Source organism: Vigna angularis, chromosome 3, assembly GCF_016808095.1.
Source record: "Vigna angularis cultivar LongXiaoDou No.4 chromosome 3, ASM1680809v1, whole genome shotgun sequence".
In the NCBI taxonomy this organism is placed as follows: domain Eukaryota; kingdom Viridiplantae; phylum Streptophyta; class Magnoliopsida; order Fabales; family Fabaceae; genus Vigna; species Vigna angularis.
Window position 1 is genome coordinate 4,236,311 of NC_068972.1, and position 10,911 is coordinate 4,247,221.

Here is a 10,911-nt window from a genome sequence, read left to right on the forward strand (position 1 = left end):
TAATTTGTTTTCATCTGAAGTAAATTCTTACGAGTTTACAAGTCGAGTTTACTCGACTTTCACAAGTTTACGTAAACTCTCGAATTTGATAACCTTGCTTCTAAGCATGGACTTTTCGAAAATATGAAGTCTTCACACTTTATATCATGGTAACACATAAGAGTCTCACATCCTAACTTTTCCACATCCTAATAGTTACACATTATTTATTTAATAACTTAGTTCACATATAATAGTTATTAACTTTCAAGTTTAAAGTTTTATGTATTTACTCAATATCCAAAATATATTATTTTTGTCAAACTCAAAAAAGTTCAATAAACATGAAATCCAAGTGTGAGATCAATATAAAATATTAATACCTTTAAAATCATGAAAATGTGATATTTATGAAAATATAAACAAAATCAAGCTATAATAAATTAAATCAAGTTATTATATCTTTTAATTTATTTTTATATCTTAAGCTTATCTTATTTACTATTATTAAAATAAATACGTGATAATATAGAAAGTACACTAATCCAATAAAAACAAAAATATTATTAAAATTAAAAAAAACATATTGAAGTATTTTTTTATTAATATAATCAATTAAGAATAGTTATAAAACGGCATATTCATAATTAATTATGATGTATATTTTTTTATAACTATAATAAATAATTAAAAATCGTATTTTATTAAGAATAAATAAATTATTAGTAATTGATCTGTAATATTTACATGGAGTTTGTCCGAGTAAGTGTGGTATATATATAGTGTTTAGACGTTAAGTTAGAGTCAATGAAGCTGAAGGCTGTTTTTAAGCGGAATTAAATTAAGAAATATATTTAATGATTATTATTTTAACTTATTATGCTGAAATGCCTTTATATCAACTAGAGGAACATTATTAGAAATGAATAATGAGATAATGATAAAATGAACACAAAATCACAATAATATCAGTGTGCCTAGAAAGGGGCTTTGTTGCTCATAATTTAAACAGAAGAAATTCAATCAATTTTTTTCCTAACTTTGTTATTTTATACAATCCATTTTACTATAAACAGGAAATTAATCAATGCTTCTAAAGATGAGAACTTTTTTTGCTTCTAAAAACTCTTATTTTTCTTTTGTTTATCATAACTCTATACGGCCATCATAGGCATAGGTGAAAGAGTAGTTATGAGTGTTTACACCCATGCTAACCGTATTATGTCTTTGTTTAAGGATAATTATGGATTGAATTTTTCATAATTCACTCTAAATCCAATAAAATAGATCAAATAAATTAGGGGAGTTACTCCCACCACCACACATTGCTCGCTGCACCTCCTTATTTCATTTTTTGTCTTCAATTAACAGATATCAACATTCGTGCACGCATATCAACATCCGTGCACGGATATCGAGTTTTGCAAAACTTTCTTAGTAGCATGTGATGCGGAGGCAATATGGCCACTGGATACTGCATCAAGAGCTATCTTCAAACCTTAATAAGTGCTTTTAGAGTAGTTAAGGATTTTGGAAATATCTCCAAACCCAATGCTATGCAACACACACCTTTGGAACTTTTGTATAAAACCTTTTCATGGTAGATTCTTTAACAGTAAAACCTTAATAAGTGCTAACTAATATGGATATGAAAAATATAATTAAGAGGACAAATTCTATAATTATGTTCTTTAAAGAGATTATTGGATATTTTGCACATTAAACAAATTTTTAGATTATAATTTGGAAATTTTCCAAGAGATAAAAGACTATAATTTAGAGTGACAGAGACATTGTTGATTTCAACAAGTATATTTGTCATGTGAATGCTCCAATGCGGAAAGAGAAAGAGAGAGATTGTTGAGGAAAAATGGAAGTAAAGGAAACTCGTTGCAATAAGATTGTGGGGAGGTATAGGATATTTTTGGAATAAAAAAATGGAAAGGTGTTGGGAGCACATGAGGTGGTAGAGGGAGCAACACCCATAAATTAGATATGTAATTCATGTTTATTTAATTATATTAATTGTGTTTTTATATTTTATATCCAATTTTTAAGGACTCAAGTTTAACCATATATCTCTTAAATAAATTTCTATTTCATTCTATATTATTTATTAGAGATTAATATATATTCATGGTTAATATATATTTTCTTAAAAAATATCAATGAATTAAAAATAATTTTCTCTTTCTGTTTCTTGAAATGATTATCATCATATTCAATCATTTCACCACACACGTTTAAAAACAAAAAAACAAAAATCTGAATCATAAATAGGAAGAGGGAAATTATAAAAGGTTGACCAGAAAATAGGAAGGTTCAAATTAAATGCAGCGGTTAAGTCGTTCGAATTGCATGTCCTACACGGCAGAGTTTTAATGTTGTTTTGTTTTTTGTGGTAAATAAAATAAAAGAGTAAACTCTAAAATTAGTGAAATAATTGTGTTGACTTGTCACGGTCTTTTTTTTGTTTCCTGTTAAAAAATTTGCACAGATATAACTTTAATACAGATTTCCATTGATCAAGCAAGGATTATAAGCTTTCCTTTGGTAAATTTTCGTATTTTTTTAAAAATTATTCATTTTGATCGATTAAAATAACTGCACCAGATAGATAAAATTTCACTATCTAACTTATAAGCTTCACTGTACCGATTTGAGTCTTGATTATTTATGTCCCATTCATCCAACCCTCAATCATTTGAAAATTTATTTCAAAATTGTAAATTTAAATTAATATTTTGTTACTTGTAAATTTAATTTTTATTTAAAAACTTCAATTATATCATTCGTGTATTAATAAATTTGTAATATCATTACAATATTCTAACCTAAATTTAAGCGTTTGTATAAAAAGGCCAATTGACGGTAGAAGAGAGAGTGTTCAGTTTAATGTAATTTTATAAATTATATAATTAATATTTAAAATATTTATTCAATAACATTCCTCCTTCAAGGCTTAAAAAAAACATTAAACAGCAGCTTATACAGACAATAAGCAACGAAGATGCATAAGCTATTAAACAAATGTTGTAATTAGTAGCATTGCTTTGGCATTCTTCTTAATCCCAAGATATAAACTAAGGGGATGAAGATCTAGCGAGGATATGGCTCAGTAATTGAAGCCTCATTGAGCGAATGATCTTATCTATTGGTGGATTCTTTTGATCTTATTGTCCCTGAATTAATCTCCCTTATATAACTGCATGCCTGCAAAGATTCCAGAAAGAGCATTCCCATATGCAGGTGCCGTAGGTACCTGCAGACGGAAAGAATGGCTATTCAGCATGGCTACAACGGAAGCCATGGTGGGTCTCGCAGCTGCAATGTCTTGAACACACAGTAACCCAATATGGATGCATCTCATTATTTCATTTTCTGAACCATTGTTTAATGCAGGATCTACAATATCTCTTGCTCTTCCTTCACTCCATCTTCGCCATGCCTGCATGCATCAATTTTTTCACTCACGTAAGCTTCTCAAATTTCATACTTCCAACTCCAAACAACATAAATGGAACAAAATTCCGACTTACAAAATGGCATATATATCCCGTTTCCTCTCCTTCTTGAATGCTAAGGAGTTTCTTACCACTTACAATCTCAAGCATCAATACACCAAAGCTAAAAACATCTGACTTCTCTGAAAACTTTCCACACAGTGCATACTCAGGTGCCATATATCCACTGCATTAGAGTGGAGTATGAAAAAACTTAGTTAAACAATACCCTTTTACAATCATCTTCGAAAATACGGCGGTTTTCAATTGCTAAACCTAAACATTCATAAGCTAAAGTTTTACTACTTACTATGTCCCAATAACTCTCTGTGTATCTTGAGTTTGGTCCACAAGAGATAACCTTGCCACGCCAAAATCTGCTATCTTAGGGTTCATCTCTTCGTCTAAGAGAATGTTAGAAGCTTTGAGGTCACGATGGATAATGCGCAATCGAGAATCTTGATGGAGGTAGAGAATACCTCGAGCAGTACCTGCAATGATTTTGAAGCGCCTATCCCAATCTAATTGGGCTCTCTTGGTTTCATCTGCCTCTACACAAACAAGACATACATGAAACTTAAGACTATGTAATTAAGCTAAGTGTCAAGGCATAACTGAAATAGCAGATGTATGGTCCAATTAACCAGACATTCAAACTAAACCTACCAAATAAGAAGTAATCAAGGCTTTTATTTGGAACAAATTCGTAGACAAGTAGCTTTTCTGTTCCTCCCATACAGAAACCAAGTAGTCTAACTAAATTTCGGTGCTGAAGTTTGGCCAATAAAAGCACCTCATTCTTGAATTCTGCATCTCCTTGTCTAGAAGTAGCTGAATACCTTTTGACGGCAACCTCTTGTCCATTGGGTAGCGTACCCTGAAAACATCAGTCAGGAACGGTAAGTTCTTTGCAAGTAGTGTATGTATATAATATTTTGAAGAAGTTATGCTTGACACTTGTCTTACCCTGTAAACAGTCCCAAATCCACCCTGTCCGAGTTTATTAGAATCAGAAAAGTCATTTGTAGCATCTCGTATCATGTTAAATCTGATTGCCAATGGCTCAGAAGCGTCAATTCCATCATTATCATCATCATGTAGTCTTTCTAGTAGAGCTTCACACAAGGAACGGTTTTAAAATATTACTCAATTTAAAACACTACAAAAATGCAGGACCGTTAAATAGAAGATATGTCACGGTAAACAAGTGCTTCCACTTACATTCCAAAGTTATCCATGAGTTCCTCCCGTTTAAACGAATGTACATAAAAGTAAGCACCGCGGAAACAATTACAACAACTGACACTGCTATGATAATTGCGATTATCTTTCCTGCACAAATCAGAATCCTCAGAGGGACATTGCGCAGATAAATACCATACATAAAACATCAACAAATCCAATAACTAATTATTAAGGCCATCTCAACACGGTTTGTTAAAACTTGTTACTTCATAGATCCTAATTCCTAAAGAAAAACTCAATTTTTAAATATTACGAAATCTGGAAACATTTATTGTTTCTTATAAAGATGGTTGGTTTCATTAAATACACACGTAACATTTATAGTTTCTTTATAGCACACAGAATGATATTTATGACTTTCTGATGAGTAGTTGACTGGATAGCCAACTTCCTCGTACCCTTAGTTAGTTCTCAAAAATCGGACACTCCTTAGTAGAAAGTTACTAATCGATCGGTAATTCACTTAATGATTGATCAAGTTTATAAATTAAGTCTATTTAAAGGTAAAGTATGTTTATCAATTCTTACATGATTAGGTTGATTTTAATTAAAAATCCATTCTAAAATTTATAAATATAAGTTTATGATAAAAAGATAAGCAATCACGTTTATTTCACCGTTGAGAATTGACTTTAATCACTGAATAATCATTTAGTGACTTAAATATCAAAATACCTTTTGTCGTTATATCACTGAATATTGGAATAAAGACTTGGATTGCCAGACTGTTTTGGAAGTTGTTTGAAGTTGAAGACCATTGACCTCCACCCATTACTAAAATGGTATCTAATTTTTAAACATGTGACTGATATTTTTTTACTTTTCTCAATTTCTTTTCTTATTGCATTGTATTAGACTTAATTTCTTATATATAATAGAACACTTTAGATAATTTAACTCATTTACACACAATATTTACAATCAGTAATGTCATAATTTTAGATCTAAAAACACTTCAAATAATAATAAATAAAGACACATAAGGGTATACTGTCAGTGTCTCACACAACGACGGATCTCTCTACCACCACTGGTATCAATATTTCTTTTATCTCTCACTAGTACTAGTTGCCTATTAGGATTTGGCTGTCCATTGTTTTCACTCTCTGACTACGTATTTATCAGTTTTTTGGATACCTAAGAGAATATGCAGTGGTAGAAATTATTTTGGGGTTTTATTACACTTTTTTGTGAGTCCTTTGTTTTGGGTTCTTCCATCATAATTGACTCGGTGACCCCTTAAACAGTTACAAGAATAGAACTTTTTGAAAAACAGTAATTACCCATAATAACTGTTAAGTGCTGTGATGGAGATGACTAAGTATTATTTTCGTTGAGATTTTCCCCCGCTTTTTAGCAGTGCCATTTACTTTTTTCTGTCATATGAATAGGTAAAACAAAACCTCACAATTATCTACATAATATGCTGAGCTTATTACCTAAAAGCTTACTACACTAGAGGTGGAAGAAGAAAATGTTTAAATAAATTCTGTAACACAGGTAAAAACTGTACATGCATCAATTTAGTCCAGGAAGAGCAATAGAATATAGAATTAATTAAGAAAGTATAAGAAGTAGTACCCGTAGAAGCTGGTGATACAAATGCTGGATCTCCATAGAACTTCTCGGTTTCGAACCTAATATTACAACTTGGTCTAACAACCCTTCCACTTATCTTGCCTTCAGAACAATCTATCGGGAGAGGTTCAATGGACTGAGACAAGCAATCAGCGCACTCTGAGTTTCCCAAGTCCGGTGTGCACTGAACTAGACCATATATGACCTTAGAATCTGATGATGTACCACCTGCAGCATACTTAACACGAGAGTCACCTAATGCAGCTACGCGGCTTAGGTTACGTAGCAAGGTTTTGACATCTTTAATGAACTCATCCAAATCCGATGCATTTCTGTCGTTGCTAGCTTGAAAAGCAGGTCCAGTTTCCTTAAGTCCGAATATATTGCGGTCTGAGTAGCGCAACATACACTTCTCATCCTCGTACCAACCAATTGCTTCCTTTCGGTTTGGACAAAGTTCAGTGAGATTGGTCCTGGAACCGTTGAGGCATGTGCGGCAGTTCTCTGGCTCAACATCTCCTCTACACACCCCAATGGCGTACACTTTACTAGTGTTTTCGCCGTTTGTGAAATTGTAGAAACCGTAATGGATTTCTGTATTGGAAACGAGAGTGGACAAAAGGGTGTCGAGGTTGGTGTGGTAGGTGCTGTTGGCTGTATAGACTCCTGTATCGTTATCTTGATCACAGAAGTAGTGGAAGTTTTGTGGAGTAACTTGAGATATAAAATTTGTTATCAGAAGACGAAAGTGAAAGTAAAGTGAAAGTAAAGTAGCCTTGGCGAAAGCTGTATAAAAATACGACACACACCTCACTGTATTGCAATTAATTCGGTGTAATTTCACTACGTATATCATTGAATCATCGCGCAAGCCTTTAAATAAGCATGCGCGTCTGGGCCGAGTACAGGTAAAATAACAACTGATACGAAATAAAACCTGGCCGGATATTAAACAAATGCGGCAACAGCAAAACGAAAAATAGAAACCGCAACAATGAGTTTCAAAACAGCAACAGAAACCAAATAAAATAAAAGTCAAACCAAATTACAAATAAATTTTCCTAATTTAAATTTATTCAACAAATCTCTTCCATAAACTTAAGTCTTCCAATCTTTCATTCCAATTATATAAAAAAATTCATTCCAATCGAAGTCGTCATGAGAATGATTTGGTTCATTTGAAAGTCATCATCACTAGGAACGACATCCTATAAATTAAAAAATCTTCGTTTTTAACTAATTTTGTTCAAAAATTTTATAAACAAGTCTTCATAGCTCATAAAAACTTTGACTTTTCAGAATTTTATAAAAAAATTGCCAGAACTCATGGTCACTTCAATTGAAAAGTCTTTAGGATTCATTATTAGAACTGGTATCCAAGAACCCGCTACAAAGGGAGAAAGCTCTCCCATGGCTGCCGAAAGGAGGGAAAGCAGGAGATCCAAGAGAAAGACGAAAAGAGGTAATAAGAAGAGAAGTTTCAGAGGAAAATCTATTTTAGTACTTTCATGTTATAAAAGGAATTAAAAGTTTTCTTAATGATACACAATGTTTTTTTTCTTAGTAATACACTAAATTTTTCTTTCTATTTTTAGAAAGAAACTAACAAAATTAAGGTTTTATTTGCATTTGTTTTTGGTTTTAAAGTTTTTTTTTCTCTTTGGAAATAAAGGGAATAATATTTTGATTTTTTTCCTTTTCAGTAAATTATATTATTATTTATTGTATGTTTTGTAAATTTTATTTTCATTTTTTATATAGATATTTAAAATAGTTTCTATTAACGATAAAAATTTATAATTAAATTTTAAATTAGTCTTTAAATTTGTTATTAATATTAATTATTAAAATTTTGATTGTTAAATGAATTAGTATTTAATCAAAAACCAATTCATAATTTAATTATAATTTTTTATTGATAATAAAAACTATTTTGAATATTAATAATTTTTAATTTAAAAATTTGTATATAAATTTATCGCTATTGATTAATTATTTTTTGTCTTTAAAGTTAAATATTACTTAAAATTTTATTGAAATCTAATTTTCGTACAAAATTTATATTAAAGCATATCCAAAAGTTGCTCTTTCCTGAAATACTGGAACCCTCAGGGAACAGATTGAGAATAATATCTAAAAGTTCAACATCAGTCCGAATTTTGAAATTTTATCACCACATAATAGTATTGACTAATTCTAAGCACAAGCAGTTACCTTTCCTTCTCCAGATGTAAAACAACAGCTCACACAGGGAAATTGTGTAGTATATATATATATATATATATATATATATATATATATATATATATATATATATATATATATATATATATATATATATATATATATATATATATATTGTATATATTAAATTGTATATATACTGTATATATTAAATTGTGTCAGTATGTCAGTATATATAAGGATTATGATAAAAGAAAATCTTAGGAAAATTAAATTTGTATTTTAATACATGTTACAAAAGGAGTTAAATATTTTTTAAGATACATTATTTTTTTTCATTGTTTTATTGTTTGAGAGAGAATTTAAGTAAGAAAATTTGTTTATATTCTAAAATTCTATATCTATTTGTTTTCCGTTTTATTTATTTTTAGAGTTAGAGTGAAGAATTCATATTTTATTTCTTTCTGTAAAGTTATATTATTGTAAATTACGTGTTCTTTTAATTTTGTTTTTGTTAGTTTTTATATTATTAATCTGACATCAATGACTTTGGTGATCTTACTGAAGCACGATAAATTTAAATAACGTGTCATTTAAATGATTAAACATGATTAAAATATTTGTCGAAATTAACTTTTTCTACAAAATTTATATTAAAGAATATAAACAATCTAAACATATTGTTTGATATAGCAAACAAAGCTATGTATCAACGTTCTACTGACTTTGATTTTAGAACAAAATCTCAAATATAAATAACGTTTAAAAACATAATTGGGAAAACATGTTTTCAGAAGATAGTTAAATATATATTTTTTAAATTATTCTAAAAAAAGACTAACAGATAAAATATAGAATACAGAGTCATTTAACAGCTTAACTCTACTAAAGATGAGCTTAAAAAATTGGTAAGAAATAGATTAAAGTCTCAGTAATTGCAGTGAGTTGGCAGAAAAATGGGTCTGCTTTGATCATTCTGGCATGTGAAAAAGTCTACTATTTTCCTGGACTCATTAATAGCGTGGTCCTCTTTTTTTTTTTTTTTCTGTGCTATTTTTTCCTTGCCTCATTAAGGAGTTTGGTGTGATGGTTGGAAGTCTCGTTTTAATGTTCATACTTTTATATTTCTACTAATTTATTTTATTATTATATTATTATGAAAAAGAAAAGACAACAGACAAAAATAATTTGTCTAACAAACATGAAGATGAACTAAGATGCAACATAATTTTCAGATAAAAAAAATTAAGTGAATAATGATTTTAATAAAATTGTATAAGCAGTTCTTCATACACCTACACTTCTGTTGTTTCTTCAGCACCTTTAAAAAAATCCTATTATATCCTTTTCCTTAATAAGCACCAGCGTTGAAAAATCCTATTATACCCTTTTCCTTAATAATCACCAGCGTTTGAACGCCTGTCAACACTTTACTGAATTTGAACACTGGTTACGAATTTTTTATATTTCTTTTAATTTACTTTTTTTATTTTTTATTTAATAATAATAATAAATTACAAAAAAAAATTAATATTTTAAATTAAAAAACAAAATTAAAATAGTATTAAATTAAATATTTTATTTATTTTAATTCAGTAATAAATAAATATTTTTTATCTAATAAATATTTAATTAAATTTATATTTTTCATATAATTAAATATATATGACTATTTTAATTTAAAAAATATTATTTATTAAACAAAAATAAATAAAACATATTAAAAAATTAAAAACAAAAAAAAACTTAAAAAAATATGTTAACCGTAAATACGGTTAACATTCAATTTTGAATTATTTATATGTTAACCGTTTTTCCGAGGTTAATATTTTTTTAAGTTTTAATTTTAATTTTAATTTTATAATATGTTTTATTTATTTCTTAATAAATAATATTTTATAAATTAAAATATTAATATATATTTAATTATATAAAAAATATTAAATTAATTAAATATTTATTATATTAAAAAATAGTTTTTTGATTATTAAATTTAAATAAATATTTTTTAATTTAGTTTTTTAATTAAAAATATTAAATTTTTAATTCTTTTAATGTTTGATTATTATTATTACAATTAAAATAAAAGAAGTAAATTAAAAAAATTCTTAACTGGTATTCTAATGTTGATTAAGTAAAAATAAATAAATTAACCGCGGTAGGTAAAAAAAATTCTTAACTATCAGTTAAGTAAAAAACGTTAGAATATTAATGGTTATTAATGAAAATGATAAAATAGAAATTTTTGGAGGTGTAGGAAGAAATACGGAGAAAAGATATTTATAGGTGGGTGAAGAAAAATATGCAAAAGCGTTTCCATTCGAACTATGAAAGAGTGGCAGTGAAGAAAGAAAGATGAAATTCCGAGCATCTGAACATACAGAAAATGATGAAAAGCAGAGGACCAAGCCAACCCAAGACA

General features: G+C 28.6%; 1 protein-coding gene across 1 annotated transcript; it reads right to left on the bottom strand.

Moving 5' to 3' along the window:
* Positions 1–2,934: 2,934 nt before the first annotated feature.
* Positions 2,935–7,717, bottom strand: LOC108324786 (cysteine-rich receptor-like protein kinase 29). The gene is made up of 8 exons (XM_052874081.1): positions 7,624–7,717; positions 6,309–7,091; positions 4,704–4,814; positions 4,449–4,597; positions 4,149–4,359; positions 3,793–4,033; positions 3,519–3,669; positions 2,935–3,427 (listed from the first exon to the last, which is right to left on the bottom strand). Exons 1-8 carry the CDS (start codon positions 7,715–7,717, stop codon positions 3,167–3,169), a joined length of 2,001 nt encoding a protein of 666 aa, XP_052730041.1. The 3' UTR covers positions 2,935–3,166.
* Between the last annotated feature and the right edge of the window lie 3,194 nt (positions 7,718–10,911).